The sequence below is a fragment of the Equus przewalskii genome, chromosome X (genome assembly GCF_037783145.1).
Source record: "Equus przewalskii isolate Varuska chromosome X, EquPr2, whole genome shotgun sequence".
Classification (NCBI taxonomy): Eukaryota; Metazoa; Chordata; class Mammalia; order Perissodactyla; family Equidae; genus Equus; species Equus przewalskii.
This window is the reverse complement of record NC_091863.1, coordinates 59,295,419-59,320,960: the sequence shown is the minus strand read 5'-3', so window position 1 is coordinate 59,320,960 and position 25,542 is coordinate 59,295,419. Positions and strand designations below refer to the sequence as shown.

Below are 25,542 nucleotides of genomic sequence, written 5' to 3'. Positions count from 1 at the left end.
AAAAGAATACCAGAAGGAAGACATAAGACTAAAATGGGGCTGTGTGATAAATAGCAAGTGAGCCATTTAATCTAAATATTGGAGGAAGACTTAAAAGAACAGGTAGCATTTGAACTCGACTTTAAAGGATGGGTCATATTTTGAAAGGGGTAGTAAAGAGGAACGACAGTAATAGTACTACCAATATTTCATTTGAAGATTGGTCTGTTTGAATGAGGTATGTATTATGTGTTTGCTAGGATGTTGTGAGATTTATTTTTTGCCTTTCTATGTTTAGAGTATTTCTATCATGAACCTGTAGGTGTCTGTGTTCTTTATGGATTTTTTTCCTCCAACATTTTCCCCTAATATTTTGTCATGAAAAAATTTAAATATACAGTAAAGCTTCTACTGTTAACTTTGTACTGTATTTGCTTTATCACGTTTATCTGTATGTCCTTCTATCTATCCATCAATGAATCTGACTTTTTTTTGCCTTTTTAACTATTTATTTTGAAATAATCTTAAATTCACAGGAAGCTGCAAAAAAAAAAGTGTACAGGGAGGTCTTGGATACCCTTCATTCAGTTTCCCCCAATGGTAACTTCTTACATAACTTTATACGATGTCAAAACCAGGAAACTAAAGATTTATTCAAATTTCACCAGTTTTACATGCACTCATTCGTTTGTATGTGTGTATGTATAAGTATAGTTCTATGCAATTGTGTCACGTGTAGCTTTGTATAACCGTCACCACAAGCAAGTTATTCTGTTCCATTACCACAGGGTTCCCTTGTGCTACCTTTTATGTACACCTCCTTGCTTATCCTCACTATTAACCCCTGACAACTGTTAATCTGATTTTTCTATCTGTAATTTTTGTTATTTTGAGATGGAATAATGAAGTATGTAAAATTTGAAATTGACTCTTTTTCGCTCACTGTAATGCCCTTGAAATCGCTGACATTTCAAAGTGGTAAACATCAGCATACTTCTCCCTAATTACTTCAGCATAGATAGTATTAACTAGAGTTCAGTATTTTAAGTTTGTTTTGAAGGTGCAATTTATGTACAATGAAATGCAGAAATCTTAATCTCTTTATATTTTTAATCAAAGGATAGAAATGTAGCTTTTTATAAAGAAATAAAAGATTTACTGTACTTCAGTATATCGCTTCTCATGAATACCATACAAATTCAAGTATATTTTGAAATTACTTGGTACTACCAAAATATTAATAGCAATTTTGCTATTCTTGAATGATACAGGATAAATTAGACATCTCCTAACTTTAAACTTAAAATGAATCACTAGAAAGCTTATTTCAGCAAGAAATTATGCTAATGTGATGGTGAATGATAAAGACTTTTTACTGGGAAGGATAAAACCATTGTGCTCTGGGAAGGAACTTTGAAATATATAAGATCCAAATATTTATCATTTTACTGCTGGCACTTCTTAAATTCCCCACATGCTTTCCTTTTAAATTCTTTTTACTCATGTTTCGGATCCCAGAGTACAGTTTAGAATCCACTAGTTCTTTTAAAGTTTTTGGCTTTCTGTTTTATTTTACATGGTTTTACTTATATAGGTAATTTAAAGCTAATTTTAAGTACACTTTTTTCCCCTCAAGGAGATGAAGCCTTATCTAAATCAGTGCCTGTCACAGTGGATGATGATGACGACGACAATGATCCTGAGAATAGGTATGATTCCATCTGTAAGGACTTTAAAAAGATTATAACACACCCTAGGCGTGGGCACAAACAGCAGCAACGGAACCGCAAGCAGGTTGTAAAAACCAGAAGTGCCTGCCTTAGAAAGACTCGCTCACAGTCTTCCTGCAAGTTTGAAAGAAAGGCCAGAAAATGGGCTAAAACTCAGAAACCTTAAGAGAAAGTAAATATAAATATTAACACACCTAGCATAGGGTGTGTTATAAATACAGCACTGTCAATTTTATGATTCCATGTAAACTGTGATAATTTTTGAGATTATTTTAATCTTGACGTTATTTTATTGATGAAAGTAAATCATATCTCAATAAATTGGTGACAACAGACATCTCTCTCCTCAATAGTTTATTATTATTTTTAAGTGCCATCCAATATGGTGGTTCTATTTATTAGAACCTGTTCAAAGTGAAAAAAAGGAGATTGCTCAGATATTTAAGACATTGCTTTCAAAATAAATATCAATTTACAAAGTGTCCAGACTGATTTAGATTTTAACCATTTTTCAAATAAAATAGAAGTAGTATGATAGCATTAACTTTAACAAGACTTAAACAGTAGGCTTAAATGAAAACACTGTAGCCTGTACAGATTTACTTAACTAAGGGATGGCACAAATCCCTTAAAAGAAGAAAAAAAATACAAAGACACAGCCATATCCTAGCAGTGAAGAATAAAGAAAACAAAGGTATTTCAGAATATAACCATAATGTTTTTACATAGCTTTTAAACCCTTCCTGGACTGTAGTACACCCTACACTCATAATCTTCAAGAAGAAGACAGTGTGGTGTAGTGGATGGAATTTTAGAATAATGGGCATAAGAATATCTGACTTAAACTAGTTCTAACTTTTCCAACAACTGTCTGTGTGATTTTGGGCAAGTGACTTAACTACTCTGCCAAAATTTTCTGATCTCTAAAATGAATGAGTTGGATGAAATTTCCTCTGGTTAATTCCAGTGCCAAAAATCTATGATAGACTTGATGATTTTACTAAAGAACACTATATTAACCATCCATTTATTCATAATAGTAAGCTCTAATATTAAGAAAACATGGAAATGTACATGTAATTTTTGTGTCATAATTTTATAAGTAATTAACTTTGAGTTAGTAAATGCTGTGGGGCCAGCTGTTACTCTAGCTCTGTTTTATATTTTGCTGATGCTGATAGGTTTTTCTGTTTCATAGATCGGCATTCTCCTTAATTAACAAGAAAACATTTTTATTAAGGTGAATGAACAATTTTATTTGCACTTTTGAATAGAGCTTAATCATGGACACAAAGACTCAAATGCTGCTTGCTTACTTATTTTTTGAATAAATATATATACACAATTATTTTATGGGATAGGGATGAGGTCCAGAATGGAATGGTAAAGGCATACATTTTATTCATCAGGGATTTTATATAGTACATGGTAACTGCAAAATTATGAAAGCATTTAAAAATTTATTGTCTTTAAATGCTTTAATTCCTTTTTATTTATGCTATTTGTTTTCCTGTAACTCATGAGACCTCAAATGTTACTGAAAGGCTAATAATGTTTAAAACATGCTATATCCTAATTTAACTGTGAGTGAGAACCTTGGTTTCATATTTAGCCACCAAATGAGAGTGTTGTTAAGGTATGATAATTTTTGTGTTAGAGCATGTCAAAATATAAATATTTTCATCTTTTAAGTTACTTGTTTATGTCTCTCTGTAACTGGCAAGTATTTTATTGGAAGGTATCTTCAATTCCATCTTGTGTTTGTGATTAAAAAATACAACCCTGTTGAGTACTTTTGAGAAGAACTGAATTTTATCTTGAGCATGTTTTTCCTTATACTCAGTTTAATGTGCTTTTATAAACTATACCATTAATAACTTGTTTCATAGCCAGTATACCAGAGAGGTATCTAATACTCATGGGTTATCTGATGATAGGGATACAAATACCTTCTTGAACTATTTTAGTATAGATGATGTATTTGGGCATATTTTAATATGCACTTAGCAACTTTTAAAAATTTGTTTGCAGATCATGATTAAGTCTTGGAATTATTTTTACTATTTTCAGACTTTTGAGTAGGATATATTTTGCTAGACAGCGTATTGTAATTGTGTGTAAATTTGTACACAATTGTGTAATTGTGTATAAATTGTGTATAAATTTCATATGCTTTCCCATTTTAGCAGTATTGTAATACATTTTCAGTGTTGATGTTTATGGAGAGGTAACTAGTGTATTAATGCAAATGCTTAACTATTTGGATGCAATAAATTTCTGTAAAACTTTTCTTGTTCAAGCATTTAATTTTAATTATAATGCATCTTTTGATGAGAGTTGAAAGAGTTTGTTAGAATCAAGATATGCAGGCTAGTTTGTAGCCAAAGAAATTTTGATATTTCTGAAATTGAGGAAGCAAATACTTTATAATTCTTGAAACATACAGGCTTATTATATAAGACATATATTTGTGTAAAACTTTTACAATAGATTTCACTATTATTTATCTTTTCTATTTTATAACTATGATAACTTTGAGGTCATTTAAAAAACTTAGCCATGTCCCAAATATTTAGTAAGTGTGAATAAATAAGTTTCTGTTATTTTAACATACTATTGTGTAGCATCATTCACATTTGAAAATAAATGTATGCTATTATGAGATAGAGTGGTCTAACTTGTAAATTAATTTCTATTTAATTGCATTTATTTAATAAACCATTACAAAATATTATAGATTTGTTGGCAGTAACTTTTATCATGTTTTTGGTTGAGCTTTTAAGAAAAAAATATAAATAGTAGACTAACTTTATGTTTTGAATTTTGTATAACTGAGAATTTGCTTCAAATTTCATAGCTTAGGCTTTATATGATTTTTGAAAGGGAGAAGAATAGTAACAGTTTGTCAGGTTATTTAAATTATACACATAATTTTAAAGTCAGTTATTTGAATGTGACATTATGGTAATGTTGCCTTTTGAATACCTGTTGTGTTTTAAATTGGTTCTTTCATTGAAAAGACATATATTTATGTGGGTTTTTTTTATTATGGTTGCAATTCTACAGTTAGGCTGGCATTGAAAATGCATTATGATTCCTTAATATTTTCAATATAAATAGGGGTATTTTGACCAAACGTTTTCTAATATCCTGTATTTTAACACCTACATAGTGAATTAGCCTCAGTGATAAGATGGTAGTGTAAGTTTAGCAGTGTTAGTGTTGAGGATCATAAAACCAGGCTTGTCTTTAGAGGTTGCATACTAAACAATCACTGAAGAGTCTATTCCCCCCCAAAAAAGAATTATTTTTGGAATATTCTTTTTTTGTATTTTTTGCAGAGTGTGAAACATATTTAAAACTGAGCTTTTAAGAGAAAAAACTAGATTGCTAGATTTTTTTGTAAATAAATTTTGACTAAGTGGAAGTTTTTATATGGATACCCTCCCCTGCCATACACATACATATGTTTACTTTATAGTTGAAGAATGCTTAATTGGGTCTAGTAATACTCCATAGTTTTTCGCGTAATTTTTCTCTCAGTGGGGCTAAATAATTTTTTTTCATAGAAGCAAAATTTGATGTGGAGATTGCTTAAAGAAATTGCCCATGGTTAATAGAAATTCTACTGAATTATAGTGGGACTATACCAAAGCCTTAAAAATTTCCAATTATTTTATCATTTGGTTATTTCTTTGCTTTTCAAACTGGAAAAAATGCAAATGATTGTTTTTTTCCTACGAGCTTGGTATGGGTATTCTGTGATGAAGGCTCTGTACTGTTAATCCAGCGTTTTTTGGGAAGTGATTAATGATTCCTGGATATTGTTCATGCTAATTAAGACATTTAATGATTGTTTACCTGATTTCAACAAAGATTAATGGCATGAGTATGTCTCACGTCCCTTTAACATATGACTTTTACTTGGTTTCCATTTTAAACACTTTTCCAAATGTTCATCATCTGTATGTGTCTTTATACAAATTTGGTAAATCTGGAATAAATTTTTTTCTGTAAAGTTTTTTTTTTCCTCTTTGGTTAGCAAAATTGCTTTGGTTCTTCTTTATTGTGCTTGAAAAACAAAGGCAGCATTTTAAATGAAGTATTTTATTTGTTTTTATGTTTGAGTAAGGATTTTACGTGTCTGACAATTTTAAGGTAATTCTCTTTAAATTTACTTTGTCTTTTAGAGCACAGGTAAGTATTGTAAGTCATTTAAGTATAACACAGGCATCCAGCCAGCGTATAGGATTTATTGATAGATATATAAACTGATTGCAGTTGCCACCAGCTTTCTTTTTTATGCTAGAATTCTCAGCAAGGAAAGAAATGGTCAGTAGTGGTGATCTCTCCGCTTAAGATTTAAACGTTATATTCCAGCCTTCCTTTCCTCTTCTTTGTTTTTGGGTGATACCGAGACTTTCAGAAAATGAGAAATACCCCCCTGGTAAAGACAGTTTGGATTTTCTAGTGTTAGCAAAAGTGATTAAGTTCTCTGAGTTTATATATGCCTCCTCCTTTTTTCTTTAACTTTGAAATTCAAAAGTAAAATTGAGATGAGGAAATTCTCTTTGTTTTCTCCTTTCAAGTATAAAAAATATTAAACTAGTTCTTTAATATGATCAACTTTCCGAGATTTATATCAATGTTTGTAAATTTTTTGTTGAAATTTCCTGTAAAACTGGCTTAGATTTTTGCATAAAATCACGTAATACATATTTTGTAATTTGAGTTTATTCAAACGTTAAGAGTCTATGTATAAATTGTTAATAAACTGTGGGTTCTTAATTTCATACAGCTTTTATTTTTCTACTCCTAAGATTTTTTAAAAAATTATTTGATACTAATTTTAAAAAGAAAACAGTGCTTGTTTTCATTAACTGTAAACATTGTAGGATATGTGGCTAAAAAAATGTTTCAAACTGTTGTTTAGCTTTTTGATTATTTAGTGACTTTATCATTATCTCATGAATTCCACCATTTTTGGGTACAGATCATTATGCCTTAGTCATATTTTTCTATAGAAAGATTCATCTCAAGATACTAACTTTGAACTGAAGACTTAAAAATACTAATACAGATTTTGAAGATGAGAAATTCCATAGTAATTCTATGAAATGTTTTATTTTTTATTCTTAACCCTGAAGTACGTAACATTTGTTAAAACGAAGCCTCACACCCTGCTAGAAGGATATGTGTTCACCACACTGTTCTCATAAAAAATATTCAACATTCTTTGGCTGTAGTCATTTGAATTGTCTGACGTACCAACCTTTTAAATGTGGTATGTTGTTTTAGTACCACGTATACTTAGACAGTTTTGTATCTTTAAAGGGCATGCATTTAAACCTACAATCTTACTCAGAATTCTCTCTTTTAACTAATTTTTCTATTGGGATAGTGTGCACAAAATGTAAAATAAAAAAAAATTTGTCACCTTTGTGTATGGAGACATAGTAGTTTGGCCTTTTAAAAATGTATTTCTTTTTAAATGTACACTTTTTTTGGTGAGGAAGATGGTCCCTGAGCTAACGTCTGGTTGCCAATCTTCCTCTTTTTTTTTTTTTTCCTCCCCAAAGCCTCAGTACGTACCTGTATATCCTAGTTGTAAGTCCCTCTGGTTCTTCTGTGTGGGATGCTGCCACAGCATGGCTTGATGAGCGGAGTGTAGATCCACCCCCAGGATCCGAACTGGTGAACCCCTGGCTGCCGAAGCAGAATGTGGAAACTTAACCTCTATGCCACGGGGCTGGCCCCAAAAGTGTATTTTTTATTTAGCAATTTTCTTCAAACCTGTTTTCAGAACCTCTTAAAAGAGAAAACAGTAGATTGTAGAATGTATCTGACATGGCCTCTTAGTGCATTTTAGAGATGGAGCATGCTGGACTAAAGATGTTTAGAACTCTTTTTTTCTTTAATGTTTAAAAACCAAAGCTTGAATTCTTTCCTTTCCAAATACATATATTGGAAATCACTGAAATACAGACATCTTTAAGAATGTGACTATTGTTTATTCGCCCAAGCACTCCTTAGCACAGAAGTTGTGAATGAGTAGAGAATAGAGCGCTGGCATAGTAAAGTTAGTAGCAAATTGGGATTCAGGGTCTTAGGTGCTACTCCTGGCTTTTCCACTAACCAGCTTTGTTTCTTTGGCCAAGTCATTTCCCCTCTCTAAGCCTATTTCCTCATCTGTAAAATGACAGAATTAGACTCTGAGGTCCCTCTTCTAGCCTTAACATTTTGTATTGCTTTTTGTAATGGCTGTTTCTCTAAAGCTCCTTGGTGCAAGAGGTCCTTCTCTTGATCACTCCTTTTTTAGAAAGTCAGTGTTTTGACTTATTGATTTACCTACCAGCAGTAGGCAATTTACTTTCTTTTACTGTTTGAGCACTTAAACAAGAGACATTACTCATATCATTTCTAGATAGGATCAGAATTACTAGAGGCTTTCTTGGCTTTCTCTCTCTTTTTTTCTGATTACTTGTTAGTCTTTGCATTCTTGGGCTCATTCCTTATATTATTTTTGCTTTCTTTTAATAGATGTAGGTATAAGGTATAATAAGGCATTATCTTGGTGTTCATTATGTGATTTAGAAGACTTAGCTTGTGTGAGTTTTGGGGTTCTATTATTTTCTCATGCACGAGTTCCGATCATTGTTTGTTTGTGGGTTTTTACCCTTCCTCCCATATTGTTTTGCTTTCTCCCCCCTCCCTTCCCTCCCTTTCAGGAAAATGGAGGAGTGGCTCCATTACTTCCGGCTCTGCCGGGGTTTTCTGCCACAAGAGTGGCACAGCCTGTGCCTCTAATGCTTCTGATAGAGTCGTGACTGCTTTGGATGCTACACCTGCCCCAAGATGTAATAATGAGCATTGAGATTCCAGGGGCAATACCTTGTTGCCTGGATGATTTTCTCAGAAACGTCCTGGAAAGCCTCAAGAAAGGAAACTTCAGAGCAAACAGAATCAACTAGGGATCATCACTATACATCCAACACATGCATACCAGCACGGGTTCGGCCGAGGCCTCCAAAATGATGCTTTGCCAGCCTCAGCTGGTTCTCAAGTGATGATGTCCTTGAAGTCTCTGTGGCCCGTGACTCAAGAGTTAAGGTAGTGGAGTTTCCCTTAAAGCATCTCACAGCAGGCTTTGTAGATGGGACACATCTCACCTCAGCATGTTTGCTGACTACTCAGGTTGAAGGTCAGCCTCAACCCTTAGGTCCTTCAAATTAAGTTCTAACTTTGGGGTATAGGTTATATGATAAGCTAGGTTTATGATACAATGGGTCTTTGATATATTGGCCATCAGTCATACTTTATATAGGATGACTTAACTTTATTATTCTTTTTAGGGCTTAATGTACATAGCTATACGTTGGGTTTTCCTTTGGTCAAAAGGTGTTAGAGGGCAAACCTAAAACATCATAGTGAGGTAAAGCTTAGGGAGTCTCCATCACTCTGTGTGTAACTTTTACTTTGGAGGAAAATGAACGTTCTCTGAAGTTTGTAATTTTTTCCTGCCTCTAAAGTGACTGTGATTGTTCTATATATTATGGTCTTACTAAAGATTGTTGATAAATCGTGTAATTCTTCAGTGTGTGGATCTTGTTTAATATTCCATGTTTATTATGTGATTTATTATTTGATATAGAATTGTATCTTATTATCTCAAGTATATCGTATTTCTTAGTTTCTTCCTGACAATCCAGAGCTTGATTATGAATTAGGTTTACATATTTTGGCCTCCCATTTAGTAGACATATTCTTAGTGGTCTAGAATTTGAAAGAAGAAAAATTATATGATTTATTATAATTAGCAACTAAGTATTTACAGGTAATAGGGAATTTAAGACTTTTTTGAACTTGTAAATACAAACTGAAATCAGGAGATTAAACTAACCTTTACAGTAACTAAATTAATAATTGTATTTTTGTTGGCTATTATTGTACTACCCAAATGGTGATATAAGATCTGGTAACTACAAGTGAACTATGTTTTTCTATTTGTAATGTAGTACCCACTACTTCACATTACACACACACACACACACACACACACACACACACACACCACTTCATTCCAAAACGGTGGTTTTACCCAAATTGGTTTGAGAAAGGTTTTCCTTGTCCATGGGAAGTCACAATGTAATGTGTATTAAAGATGGTTTTAGAGAGTTTTTCTAGGAAGATGCTTTTATTAAATTTAAAGAACCACCTTTTATTCTGAAACTGTTTCCTAATTTGTGGAGGATGTGTTGAGATATTCTTTATTTTATAAAATGATGAAAATAAATGATATTTAGGTGTAAATTTTTTTCTTGGCAAAATGAAAAGTTGGCAACTCTATGTTAGTCTCCATTTAAAAAAAATTTACTGTGTGCAATCCAGGTCAGTACACCACTGATTTAGAAGTTGAAGAGCAATGTTTAACAGCTCAACTCCAGTAGGATTTAAATTGAAGTTATCTAATGTCCACTTTATCGAAATACAAATCAGGGTGGAAACCCTCAGAAAAGCAAACTGATCTCTGGTTTCCTTTAGCGATTGGTAACTGTGTTGTCTAAGTATTTCTGATCCATCTGTTTGTAGGGGAAAACACCAAAAGACATACAAAAAGCATTTATGGAAGTGATTACCTATTTTGCTTCAAAATATTTTCCTTTGTTTGTTTAGGTGCCTTTGCTATATATCTTTGAATAAAAATAGCAATGAACAATCTACCTTTCAAACAAAATTAAGAAGGCATTAATATGCATTAACATCTCCTACTATTGAGTGAATTCTTGATTGAAATTTGAGTGCATGTTGAGAAATATCTTTATATTTCTTATCCAAATAATCCAGAAATAACAAAAGTTCCATAATTCCAGCTGCAAGTTTTTGACTGAGCTAGAGAGGCAATCTTGGTTTCTGTGTGGATGTTTATCCCATAGAGCTTAGTTCATGGAAAACTGAGAATCATGCCACCTTCCTTTTAAACGTTTTTATAAGGTATTCCTTTGCTACTGTGAATTAGGACTTTATATCCAAGGGACACCCAGGTGCAAAACATCTCCTCTTGCACAAAAGCTGCACGATTGCTTTTATCTTACATTTTCAGATGTCTTCTTTTAGTGCAAACATGGAAATTTATTAGGGATATATTCTATTTTAACATAAGATGGTATTAGTTAAAGAAGTACTTTCTCATGCTTTTAGCAGTTGATTTTCCCACTAGCAAATTGGTTTTTGAGGAGCATCTTGAGAAGTTTTGATATGAGTGAGGCTACTGCACTATCTACTTTTTTGGAAAGTGAAAACTCACTTATGGTAATTTGTGTTCTTTTACCATGTATGTAATTAATAGCACTCATGTCCTCTCTCTTCTTTACCCTAGCTTGAATATTATTAGGGATTTCGGATTGCTTCAGTACTTATTGTTTGGTGTATGCTTTCATCTAGTTAACAGAATTTATGAAGTAAATTGAAATTTAAGGGCCAAAAATATTATCCACCAATTTGAGGCACTGTTTCATAATAAAGTGGTTTATTACACACTAGTTTTCTAAGAATATGTTTTGCTGTTAAATAAATCCTCTCATGTGGAGTTTTGTCTTGGAATGCCATTTGTCTGAATAAGTTGATTTACTATTGTTGGCCTGTCTGATATTGTAGTTGTTGAATGATGGCAGCAGAGCAGGTATAGGATTGGAAGGTTATCCAGCATGAAATTGCAGTTGGTCAAAATAGTTCGTTGAAATATCCTGAGATTTTTCAATGTAACGCAGAATTATATAGAATTGGGGAAAAATCAGTGCTAAGAGCATTTTCAAAAGTTTTGATTGGTAGCTTAGGTAAAAACATCGTTTTGATAGTCTTGTATTTATAATATAAAATCTGTTGACACATTTATTTCTATTTTGATACAGAGAATTCTTTATTTTTGTTCTTAATTTGTTATACTTCAGTAGCAACTATATAGTTTTTTATTGTCTTTTTACTCTCAAGAATTGCCAAGAAGATGCTTTTAGAAGAAATTAAAGCCAATCTTTCATCCGATGAGGATGGGTCTTCAGATGATGAACCAGAGGAAGGGAAAAAAAGAACTGGAAAACACAATGAAGAAAACCCAGGAGATGAGGGTGAGCGCTCTAAAGAGAAGTATAGGATATCATAATTTGATTGTTTGATCGCTTCAGTCTTTGAAGACTATCTGACCATGTGTATCTTACTATGTATATTTAAAGTTTATTAAAATGTTTAAAACTTTACTGCCTTTACTCCTTTTGAGTATCTGATAATAATTGTGCATGTTTTATCAGTTGCTGACAATAAACAGATGATTTTTAAAGCAAAATATTTTTTACCTTTTAAAACTGGACTGTGTATTGGTAATATTTAATCAATATTTAATAATAGTAATAGATCAAGTCTGATGTATGAGATTTCCTAGTATGACCAATGATACAATGGTAAATGCACAGCTCTGATCTTTTTCATAAATTAGGATAATTGTCAAAAAACAAAATAGTTTTACAAAATATTTTAAAGGAAAAAAGAGTGAAGATTTTACTGATTTATTTTCTCCATTTAGAAGCAAAAAATGAAGTCAATTCTGAATCAGATTCAGATTCTGAAGAATCTAAGAAGCCGAGATACAGACATAGGCTTTTGAGGCACAAACTGACTGTGAGTGATGGAGAATCTGGAGAAGAAAAAAAGGTGAAGCCTAAAGAGCACAAAGAAGCCAAAGGCAGAAATAGAAGGAAGGGTAAGACATTTTAATTCTGAATGTAAGGAACATACTGGTTTTATAAGCTAATTATAGTAATGAAATTTAAGTATATATGTTCCAACGATTGACGGCCTATATTCAGTGAATATCAGCACATTGGCAACAACTGTTCTCTTATGTGAGAGTAAAATAAAGAATTTAGACTGGGAAGATAACCCAGAAACTTGAGAGATGACATAAAACATACTTTTAATCTTTAGTTGTCATTTAGATTAAAAAGATAAATAAATATGACAGTAAATAAAAGCTATGTAGAAAATACAAGATTGCCTATAACTGCGGGAAGAAATAATGCTTTCCTAAGGAAAGATAGAAGATGCAGTTAATTTGGGTAGATTTATACAAGCTTATTGCAGAACTTGTATGTAGTCAGATTAAATTTTCATTTCATTAAAAGTCTGAATCCTTCTGTGCTGAATGCTTCCATGTTTCCAGCATCATGGTAAACATTAAGGATACAAAAAGGAATAAGGAAATCATTGTCTTGTGTGGTGGTTTTCAACCTGGCTACACATGCAGATCACTCGGGGGATTTTAAAATATACTTATGACAGGGCTTCATCCCAAGCCAATTACAGCATAGTAGATGATGGTGGCACCTAGGTATCCATATATTTTAAAAGCATGTCTGATGTGATTCTGCTCTGTAGGCAGATTTGGCAGTCACTGGTTTAGTAAGAATTCTTGACATTAATATGATAAGAAATTATAGCACCATGAGGGATGTCTTGTACAACAGAGGTATTGTATAGTGCAGCACAAAGGAACATTTCTTTAGCTTCTTGCGGGATAAGGGTTATCCCTAGAGAAGACTTCACAACGATGAAGAGTCTCACCCAGCAGACCAAGTTGTAAGTGGGGAGCAGGGAGATGTGTTGTGAAGATTTATAATATAAGCAGGAAAAAAATTGTAAAAGCCTCTGCAAAATGTTTGGCACATGGTGGAGGGAATGCAATTAATATGATATAGCTGGACTATAGGAGGGAGTAGGGAAAGGAACAACAGGAAATGAGGCTGGGCCAATGAGACAGACAGATACGGAGACCCTTGTAAACCTGTGTTTCTCAAACTGGAGTACTTGGCAGCAGACCCATGGGTACATGAGACTATAGAGTAAATATGGTACATCTCTTTGGTGTGTTCATTTTGCTTGAGATTTGGGGGAGAGCATTCTTTTATTAAGTAATCACATGTATGTTGAGCAATTAAATGTGAAATTTGCCTTAGAATCTCAGCTAACTAAAAGTTCAAAGAAAGTTTTTTGCTTCTTAGGGGAAGATTCTGAAGACTTTACTACCCAACTCCTGAAGGGCAGATTCACTTCCTTGCCACTAGGAATAGGAAAGCATTTTAGGAAGTGTCTGAGAAGTACAGTAGGCTCTGTAGGCTGCAAAGCCATTAAGGTTTTCTGGTTTTTTAATTTTTGAAAAGTATTTTTATTTTTTATATCATAGCTGTATTGAGATATAATTCACAAACCATACAATTTACCTGTTTACAGTGTACAATTTAACTTTTAGTATATTCACAGAGGAGTGCCACCACTTTTTTTAAAAAGTTTTTATTTGAAGTATACTCTACGTACAGAGGAATGTGCATTTCCTAAGTGGACAGCTTGGTGAATTTGTATGGCACCACGATAAAGGCACAGGACATTCATTACTGGCACTCAAGAATCACAACCTCAGCACGACCACTCATTTTTCCCATTGAAAACTTTTAACCAAGGATGTAATATGATCAAATTAATTACCTACTATTCTGTGAGAATGAAAAGTTTGAATCTGTTTGGAGGATATTGCCGTAGATGACACCAAGTGCCATTTGTTGGCGAAAAGGAGGGTTGACTTGAGACACATAGGAAACTGACTTGTTAGGCCTTATTAACTGATAAGAAAGAGAAAAATCTAGGATGACTGTCAGGTTTTTGGAGTTGTTGTGATATATGTATAATACTACAAAAATATTTGAGATTGCCCAGTAGAGTTGTAATGTTGCACAAATGGCAGGCTAAGGAAAGAATCTTGGAATCCTGAACATTTAAAGGGCTATGGAACAGCACTTATCCATTAAAGAGGAGGAGAAAGGTCTCCCCTCCTCACACATACTTAATATGTTATGGACATTTTCATGTTAATAAATAAATAGTACATCATTTTGTCAATACCTATCTCATCAATTTCTCTGCAGTATGACTCCAAGCTTGTCTTTCAGATTCTATAAAGGAACTGAGTGATTTAGCAGGTTAAATAACAACATGAATTCCTGTGCATCTTCAACAAAAGGAGAAATACTGATTATGCCTCTGAGGCTCAGCTCAGGATATAGAATCCCTTAGTGGGCATGATTGCATTTGAAATACTTTATTAAAACCCAAGTTTCTGTGACCTATGTTTTCACTGTCCTCTTCTCTGGGTAATTTATTACCCACGTGTATTTTTGTTTGTGTAGGAGGAATTAAACTAAAATCACAGCCTATTTATGTTTCTAATTCGGATTATGATCATAGTGATTGATGCTCTATTTGTAGTTGCATAATTTTCCAAGTTTTCAAACTCTGGTGTCCCTATATTGTCTGGAAACTTGAGTTGGGTGATGGGGAGAAATCAAAAGAGAATAGCTTACTTATTTCTTTTTTTTTAAAATTATTTTTATTTTTATTTTTTTTAAAGATTGGCACCTGAGCTAACAGCTGTTGTCAGTCTTTTTTTTTCTTTTAACTCTTTCTCCCCAAAAGCCCCTAGTACCTAGTTGTATATTCTGGTTGTTAGGTCCCTCTGCCTGTGCTACGTGGGACCCTGCCTCAGCATGGCCTGATGAGTGGTGCCATGTCCATGCCCAGGATCTGAACTGGTGAAACCCTGGGCCACCGAAGCAGAGCATGCGAACTTAACCACTTGGCCACGGGGCTGGTCCCTAGCTTACTTATTAAATCAAGTGCTGCGTGTGAACTTTAATTTTCACGTAAATTGGAAAAAAGTTATAAAAGTTATTTTGATGCTAATTTAGAAATGTAATTATTGCCTTTATATTAGATGATATTAAGTTGATGTTATTTTTCTCAAGTGTGATAATGGTATTTAGTTATGTCATGATGTCTGTACTTACTTTCAAATGGTTCAGTGCAAAAAAGAGTGTGTGTATGTATAGATAGAGATAAAGCAAATGTGGTAAATGTTAATTATTTTTAAATAATTAAATATTTAAATTCACTTATTTGTGAATTTAAGAGAAAGGATACAAGTGTTCAACAATTCTTTCTAATTTTTGGTCAATTTGAAAATTTTCAAAATAAAATGTTTGATGAAAAATTAATACTAGGCTTTAAAAATTATACTTAATCTCACAATTTGTATGTGCGTTCATGTGGACACACGTGTTCTCCCAAATTCCCAGTTGCTTAGCCATTCTTTTTTACTATTGTTTGTTTTTTATTCTGGTAGAATACACGTAACAAAATTTTAACAATTTTAACAATTTTTAAGTGTACAATCAGTGGCATTAAGTATATTCCCATTGTTGTGCAACCATCAGCACTGTCTCCAGAACTCTTTCATCATCTCAAACTGAAACTCATTAAGCAATAACTTGTCATTGCTCTCTCCCCCATAGCAATTTTTTTATAGTATTTATGTTCACCCATTTTTTTTAGATAGAAGAGACCTTTGATTCTGATCTCAGGTCATGATAGATCTTTTAAAAATTTTGTTATTTTGAAATAATTTAAGATTTACAGAAATGTTGCAAAAATAGTAGAGTTCCTATATACCTTTCACCCACTTCCCTAATTTGACACCTTGTACTTAATATAGTATGATAATTAAAACCAGGAAATTAAGGAGCCAACCTTGATGGCCTAGTGGTTAAAGTTTGGTGCGCTCTGCTTTGACAGCCTGGATTTGGCTCCCTGGGCACAGAACCACACCACTCATCTGTCAGTAGCCATGCTGTGATGGTGGCTCACATAGAACTACTAGAAGGACCTACAACTAGAAGATACAACTGTGTACTGGGGCTTTAGGGAGGGGGAAAAAAAGAGAGAGGAAGATTGGCGACAGATGTTATTACCTCAGGGCAAATCTTTCCCAGAAAACAAAACAAGGCAGGAAATTAACATTGATACAATACTGTTAACTAAACCAGGGGTTGGCGAACTACACTTGTAGGCTAAATCCGACCTTCTGCCTGTTTTTATAAAGTTTTATTGGATCACAGTCATACTTAGTTACTGCTTTCATGTGTTTAACAATGTCAAAGTTGAGTAGAGATGAGTACTGTAGTTGCAACAGAGACCATGTAGCCTAAAAAGTTGAAAATATTTGCCATGAGACTTTAGATAAAATGTTTTCTGACCTATGAAGTAAACTATAGATCTTATTTGGTTATCATTACTTTTCCCACTAATGTTTTTTTTCTGCTCCAGAATCCAATCTAGGATCCCACATTGCATTCAGTTGTAATGTCTCCTTAATCTACTCCAAGCTATGACAGTTTTTCTGTCTTTTCTTTCATGGCCATGACACTTTTGAAGAGTATTGATCATTTATTTTTTAGACTGTCCAAGTGTATGTATTCGTCTAATGTTTTCTCATGATTAGATTGAGGTTATTGTGCGTTTTGACAAGAATACCACAAAAGCGATATTGAATCCTTCTCAGTGTATCATACCGAGTATACGACGACAGTCTGTCTTATTGCTGGTAATGTTAGCCTTGATTATTTGATTAACTGTTAAGAAAACTATTTTTCTATTCATATTTAATGAATATTTTGTGGAGAGATACTTTGAGACTATGCAAATATCCTGTTTTTTATTGTACTTACACTCACTAAATTTAGCATCCATCTTGCCTGAAGCAATTACTATGATGTTTGCATAGTGGTGATTTTCTATTTCTTTCATTACTTCTACATTTAGTAATTGTAAGGAAGGATTGTCTGTTTTCCCCTATTTATTTATTTATTTGTTTGTTTATCGCATTACTTATATTAATATGGACTTAGAGATGTTTATTTTATTCATGAGTTATAATCCAGTTGTTCATTTTGTTACTTAAATCGTTCCAGCTTTGGCTACTGGGAACTCCTTCAAGTTAGATCACGTGTCCTTTGAATATGCCCCTGTCAATTTTGGAGCATTGCTTTACTTTCTGGCACCACAAGTTATTCCAGGCTCATATTGTATTTTCCCTGCCTAGATTCCTTTGGACAGAAGATGGGTATACTCTGGGGTTTTAGATGCCTGTGTCATAGTGGCAATTTTGGTACAGAAAAACAGAATTTTGGAGAGAAAAGATAAAATCAGAAATTCCCTTTATGTTCTTATGATGTGCAGGGCTCAGCTCCTTTTTCTCAGTGCTGTGGCTAGAAATGGAGTTCTCCCAGAGTTTTGCTGTTAGCACCCTCTGCATAGTTTTGGAATTCAGCCTGCCTTTCTGTCAAAACCCGGAAGGAAAGGAGGGAAAAAGAATCATGATACTCACAGCCACCACGCACGACCCTGTAATTTTATAGGGATCGTTATTCAAGTGTTGATTTCAGTCCCCACACTACCTGCTATTGTTTGCTTTTCAGAGTCCTAAGGTGGTTTCTTTGTGTATTCTGTCCATAGTTTTTAGTTGTTATAAATGGCAGAAAGAGTCTGTAATCACTTGTATTCCATCTTGGCTAGCCTACTTTGCTTGTTTTGAAGTACCAGAATTCTTTTTAGTTTATTTACCTTTGGCAATTACTAATACATTTTATGGACATTATCATTTTGTTAATTTATATACAAATACTACTTATATCTTAATGTAGTACTGTAGTTGTATAATCGTAGTTGGAATACGTTTGAATTTTTTTTTTAAATATCATTTGAATCATTAACTGGTCTAATCTATATGATGTAATATCCATTAATGTCCATACTTACAGATATTCTTCTCACAAAGCTCTAAGTTTTAATGTGAAGTTATTGACAAATTAAGTGAATTGCATTTCTGTTGGGAAGTATTTAATAACTTAATACTTCTTTTATTCAAGTGAGCAGTGAAGATTCTGAAGATTCTGATTTTCAGGAATCAGGAGTTAGTGAAGAAGTTAGTGAATCTGAAGATGAACAACGGCCCAGAACAAGGTAAATATTATATTGTTTTTTCAAAAGAATTTTAGGGCTTAATCTGAATAACTGTGCTTTAAATTATTTGTAGAAAAGTTGCTATTACTAATAAAGTTAAGTAAAATATTTAATATTTTGATTTGAAATTGTTAAAATTATTAAAGAATGTGTATAAACATATGTATAGTTGAATTATGTGTTCCAAGCTAGCTGGACTTTCAGCATGCAAAAACACTCGACTGTGATTTTTGGTTGTTATAGGGGAAAGTTGTAGTGTGTTAGCTAAGAAGCTCTGTAGACAAACTACCGCAGTCTAACTGCTGGCTTTACTACTTTCTGTTTATATGAGTACTCTGTACTTTGGTTTCCTTATCTGTAAAATAGGGATTACAATAGTACTTACCTTATTGATTATTGTGGACATTAAATGAGATGGTGCATGTAAACAGCTTTGAATACTATCCACTTGGCGTATGGTAAGTGCTCCATGAATGCTTATTATTAGTCTTAGTAGTACTGCTATTATTATAGTAATTAAGATATGTTTGTTCTCTCAATACACATAGCTGCTGATTTAGATTACTATTTAAAATTTTGCTTCCTTCTTAGCATAGTATTTTATTTTATTTTAAAGATTGGTACCTGAGCTAACATCTGTTGCCAATCTTCTTTTTTTTCTCTTCTTCTCCCTAAAGACTCCCAGTACATAGTTGTATGTTCTAGTTGTAGGTCCTTCTGATTGTGCTCTGTGGAATGCTGCCTCAGCATGGCTTGATGAGCAGTGCCATGTCCATGCCCAGGATCCGAACCGGCAAAACCCTGGGCTGCTGAAGCGGAGCACGTGAACTTAACCACTCGGCCATGGGGCCGGGCCCCAGTATAGTATTTTAGATAATACTAACCATTCTCAGAATTTTTCAGTTTTCTCCTCCAGAATGATATGATCCTTCTACAGTTTTATCAAATGGGCAATCTATGTGTGAGTGTGTATGTGTATGTCTACATAGGTGTCTACACTTATAAATTTAAAAACATTTGAGTTTTTTTAGATTAGTACTTACCAGGTTGTGCCTGGAGTGTAGCAACATATTGTACTTTAAGGAAATGAAAAGTAACAATAAGATACAATGAGGATTCTTTAAAACTGAGATATAATTCACATAATACAAACTTCACCATTTTAAAGTGTAGAATATAGTGGTTTTCAGAATATTCACAAACTTGTGCAACAACCACCACTATCTAATTTCAGAACATTTCCATCACTCCAGAAAGAAACCCTGTACCCATTAGCAGTCATTTCATGTTCTTCCTATCCCCAATCCCCTGGCAAAAAATAATCTACTTTGTATATGGATTTGCCTATTCTGGACATTTCATATGAATGGATTCATACAATATGTGGTTTTTTATGAATGAGTTCTTTCACTTAGCATGTTTTCAAGGTTCATCCATGCTGTAGCTTGTATCAGTACTTTATTCCTTTTTTAAGTATTTTTTTAATGGTGGTAAAATATACGTAGCATAAAATTTACCATCTTATCCACTAAATGTACAGTTTAGTAGTGTTAAGTACGTTCACATGGTTCTAGAACCAATCCCTGTAACTCTTGTTATCTTGTAAAACTGAAGTCTTTACACATTAAATAGTATCTTCCTATTCCCCCTTCTCTCCAGCCCCTGGCAACTACCATTCTGCTTTCTCTATGAGTTTCACTACTGTAGGTACCTCATATAAGTGGAATCATACAGTATTTGTCTTTTTGTGACTGGCTTATTTCACTTAGTATAATATCCTTAAGCTTCATACATGTTGCAGCATATATCAGAATTTCATTTCTTTTTAAGGCTGAGTAATGTTCCATCGTATGTATACACCATATTTTGTTTATTCATTTATCCATCAGTGGACACTGGATTGCTTCCATCTTTGGCTATTGTGAATAATGCTGTTTATAAACATGGCAGTACAAATATCTCTTTAAGTCCCTACTTCCATTTCTTTTGGTTATATACCCAGAAGTGAAATTGCTGGAGCATATGATAATTCTATGTTTAACTCTTTGAGGAATTGCTACACTGTTTTTCATAGTGGCTGCACCATTTTACATTCTCAACAATAGTACGCAAGAGTTATACTTTCTCCACATCCTCACCAATACTTGTTATTTTCTGTTTTTTTTAATTGATACTAACCATTCTAATGAGTGGGAGGTGGTGTCTCATTGTGGTTTTGATTTGTATTTTCCCTAATGGTTAGTGATGTTGAACATCTTTTCATGTGCCGTGAGTTAGATGAGACAGAATTCCTGTCCCTTGGGCAACTCTCACACAAGCTGGAAGGTTGCAAGCAAGTTCTACTCTTTTCCTTCCTTCCTGTGGGTGGTGCTGGGAATTGGGCGCTCCCGTTTGACTTCATTGAGCTGAGCAGGGAAGGAGATAGGGCAAATGTGAGCAGAAATGCCACGAAATTTCCTACCATTTTGTGTGACTCTTGGTTAGGTGTTCACTTGGTTGCTGCAGTTTCTTGACTGGTTTCTAGAGTTCTCACAAAGTTAGTTTTTACCATATGTTGTTGTTTATTCTGTGTTTTTGTGGGAGAACAAGAGTCTGGAGCTTCCTGGTCTGTTATCTTGCTGAGGTCACTTGACTACTTCATTACTTTTAATGACTGAATAACATTCCATTTTCTAGATAAAACCACATTTTGTTTATCCATTCATCTATAGATGGGCATTTGGGGTCTTTCTACTTTTTGGCTATTATGATTAATGCTGCTATGAACGTTTGTATACAATTTTTGCACAGTTGTGTTTTCATATTCATTCATAGGAAATACCTATGATGGGAGTTGTTGGGTCATATGGTCACACTATGCTTAACTTTCTACGGAGCTGCCAGCTGTTTTCCACAGTGGCTCACCATTTTACATTCCCACTAGCAATGCACTAGGGTTCCAATTTCACCACACCTTCTCCAACGTTTCTCATTTTTGTTCTTTGGATTATAGCCAACCTAATGGGTGTGTGGTAGCATCTCACTGTGATTTTGGTTTGCTTTTCCCAAATGACTAAGGATGTTGAGCATTTTTTCATGTGTTTACTGGCCATTTGTATATCTTCTTTGGAGAAACATCTATCAAAATTCTTTTCCCAATTTTTTTTTAAAGATTTTATTTTTTCCTTTTTCTCCCCAAAGCCCCCCGGTACATAGTTGTGTATTCTTTGTTGTGGGTTCTTCTAGTTGTGGCATGTGGGACGCTGCCTCAGCGTGGTCTGATGAGCAGTGCCATGTCCGCGCCCAGGATTCGAACTGACGAAACACTGGGCCACCTGCAGCGGAGCGCGCAAACTTAACCACTCGGCCACAGGGCCAGTCCCTCTTTTCCCAATTTTTAACTGAATTTTCTTTTTGTTGATTTGTAACAGTTCTTTATGTATTCTGGATACAAGGCTCATAACAGATGTATGATTTGCAGATATTTTCTCCCATTCTGTGGGTTATCTTTTCACTTTCAATACAGTATCCATTCATGTATAAAAGTTTTTAATTGTTTCTTTTGAGGAAGATTAGCCCTGAGCTAACATCTGCTGCCAATCCTCCTCTTTTTGCTGAGGAAGACTGGCCTTGAGCTAACATCTGTGCCCATCTTCCCCTACTTTATACGTGGATGCCTACCACAGCATGGCTTGCCAAGTGGTGCTGTGTCTACACCCAGGATCCAAGCCAGAGAACCCCGGACCGCCAAAGCGGAACGTGTGCACTTAACTGCTGCCCTGCCGGGCCGGCCCCAAAAGTTTTTAATTTTGATGAAGTCCAGCTTATCTATATTTTTCCTTTGGTTGCTTGTGCTTTTGGTGTCACATTTAAGAATCCATTGCCTAATCCAAGGTCACAAAGATGTATGGCTGTATTTTCTTTGACAAGTTTTTGTAGTTTTAGCTCTTACATCTCGGACTTTGATCCTTTTTTTTCCTATAACCTCTATGAAATTTTATTTAAGTAAGCTTCTAGTTTTATATGTTTAGATGGTTCTCAGTATTTTCTACTATAAATACTATTGTCATAAAAGTATTTTCATACTCACACATATAGAGATATATAAATATTTTTACAACACTGTTATGTATACATATATGCATATATATTTTCATATATATGCATATGTGTGTGTATTCACACACTTGTCTCACTTGTCTGATTATTTCCTTAGAGTAAATTTCTAAAAGTGACATTGTTAGGTCAAAGTTGTACAATTTTAAGATTTGTCATGCATATATTTGCACTCTTATAGAAGTCAATTTTTTCTCCCCCTAGCAGGATATGTAAATAACCATTCCCTCACTCTTTCAACAATAAAACAATGAGCAGTCTATTAGCTAGAACGTATATCTTAGGGGGACTTTGATCCTTTCTGTGTTAATTTTTGTATATGGTGCAAGATAAGGGTCCGACTTCATTCTTTCGCACGCAGATATTCAGTTGTCTCAGTATCGTTTGTCAAAAAGATTATTTTTTCCCTATTGAATTGTCTTGACAGTCTTCTGGAAAATCAGTTGACCAAAAATGTAAAGTTTTATTTCTAGACTCTCATTTCTCTTCCATTGATCTGTGTGTCTACTTTTTATGCCAGGAACATACTGTCTTGATTAATGTCACTTTGTGTACCATTTTCTAAGCCAAGAAGCACTTTTCTCAATAAAAATTGTTGACTGTTTTTTTTCAAATTTATGTGAATTGATAGGAAGAAAATAGTATTAAACTTTTAGAAGCTGCTTTTTGTTTTAGAGATGGTGAATATTTTTATATGTATATTGGCCTTCTATATTTCTAAAGACCCTTTATCCATTTTATTACTTATGTGCCAGACCTGTCCTCTGAATAACTTAAAATATTGATCCTTGAATTAGAATTAAGGATTATCCTTTTTGAAGTAAAGTTCTTTTGCTTTTTGTTTTCCCCTGTCTTTTTAAGATAAAGCAGTTCTAGAGTAGTACATAATTTATTTAAGGAAATTCATCATGAAGTATTTTATTTTGCATTTTAAATGTTCTTTAGGTCTGCCAAGAAAGCAGAATTGGAAGAAAATCAGCGGAGTTATAAACAGAAAAAGAAAAGGCGACGAATCAAGGTTCAGGAAGATTCATCCAGTGAAAATAAGGTAATAATGACATTTACCCTGTGTTTGCATTATAACTGGTACAGTAGACCATAGTGAATATGTTATTACCTCTTCTGCATTCTATTTGTTAGTTGAATTTTACTGGTTTATTTACATTTTACACTTCTGTGGAAAGATTGACTTATTGAATGTAGAAATATGCACAAGTATTAATTTTGTCGTATTATCAATTTTTTTCTGTTTCCTAACTAAATCTAATGGAAATTTTAAGCTGTTCTAATTGATTACTTTACATTCTTAGAGCTGTAGAACTGGTGTGCAGTGTTCTATTTATTTTTGAAGACAAAGCATTTTATCCTGAGTAATGTCTCATAGGTGAATAAATTTCTTCTAGCAATGAAGTTAGCTAATTTGAGTTTCTTATATCTAAGCAGAATTATGTAAAGTACGCATTCTATGTAATGTGTTTGTTCTGTCAACACTGTTGTCTTGTGCAGGGGTGGGGATGTGTTCTTTTCTTTAAATTAATGTTTTAACCATTTCCAAGTGTACAATTCAGTGGCCTTAGTTACATTTACAATTGGAAACTGTACCCATTAAACAGTAACTCCCCATTCTGCCTACCTCGAGCCCCTTATTACCTCTATTCTAATTTCTGTGTCTATGAATTCACCTATTTTAGGTACATAATATAAGTGAATCATCCAACATTTGTCCTTTTGTGTCTGGCTTATTTCATTGATGTAATGTTTTCAAGGTTCGTTCATGTTGTAGCATGTATCAGAATTTCCCCTTTTTAAGGCTGGATAATATTCCATTGTATGTATATATCACATGTTTATCCATTCATCTGTTGATTGGCATTTGGGTTGTTTCCACCTTTGGCTATTTTGAATAATGCTGCTATGAACGTGAGTGTACAAATATCTGTTTGAGTCCCTGCTTTTAATTTTTTTGGTTATAATCTGAGTAGTGGTATTGCCCGATCATATGGTAATTCTATGTTTAACTTTTTGAGAAACTGTCATACGGTTTTCCCAATGCACCAGGCTTCCAGTTTCTCTATATCCTCACCAACACTGGTTATTTTCTTTCTTTTTGTTTTAATAGCTACCCTAATGGGTGTGAGAAAGTATCTCATTTGTGGTTTTGATTTAAATTTTCCTAATGACAAGTGATGTTGAGCATCTTTTCATGTGCTTATTGAACATTTCTATATCTTCTTTGGAGAAATGTCTATTCCAGTCCTTTGGCCCCCTTTTGGTTCCCCCCACCCCGGGAAGATTTGGCCTGAGCTAACATCTGTTGCCAGTCTTCCTCTTTTTGTTTGAGGAAAATTTGCCCTGAGCTAACATCTGTGCCAGTCTTCCTCTATTTTGTATGTGGGTTGCCGCCACAGCATGGCCGCTGACAAGTGGTATAGGTCCGCACCTGGGAACCAAATCCGGGCTGCCAAAGCGGAGTGTGCCGAACTTAACCACGAGGCCACGGGGCTGGCCCTTTGGGTTGTTTTTAATACTCTTTTTTTGTTTTTTGAGGAAGATTAGCCCTGAGCTAAAATCTGCCGCCAATCCTCCTCTTTCTGCTAAGGAAGACTGGCCCTGAGCTAACAACCGTGCCCATCTTCCTATACTTTATATGTGGGCTGCCTGCCACAGATGACTTGACAAGTGGTGCATAGGTCTGCACTCATGATCTGAACCGACAAACCCCGGGCCGCCAAAGTGGAACATGTGAATTCAACCACTGCGCCACTGGACTGGCCCCTTTAATACTCTTTTTTATTGCAAAGTATAATTCTGAAGCTTTTCAGTATGTTTTCTTCCACCTTTTCTT

General features: G+C 34.1%; 1 protein-coding gene across 1 annotated transcript in view; it reads left to right on the top strand.

The window, feature by feature from the left end:
• Window positions 1–25,542, top strand: part of ATRX (ATRX chromatin remodeler) — a 229,513-nt gene that overhangs the window by 76,233 nt on the left and 127,738 nt on the right. Inside the window, exons 10-14 of the mRNA XM_070605788.1 lie at window positions 1,616–1,688; window positions 11,697–11,830; window positions 12,283–12,459; window positions 18,509–18,602; window positions 23,643–23,745. Coding sequence (XP_070461889.1) covers window positions 1,616–1,688; window positions 11,697–11,830; window positions 12,283–12,459; window positions 18,509–18,602; window positions 23,643–23,745 — 581 coding nt within the window. The remainder of the gene's footprint in view (window positions 1–1,615; window positions 1,689–11,696; window positions 11,831–12,282; window positions 12,460–18,508; window positions 18,603–23,642; window positions 23,746–25,542) is intronic.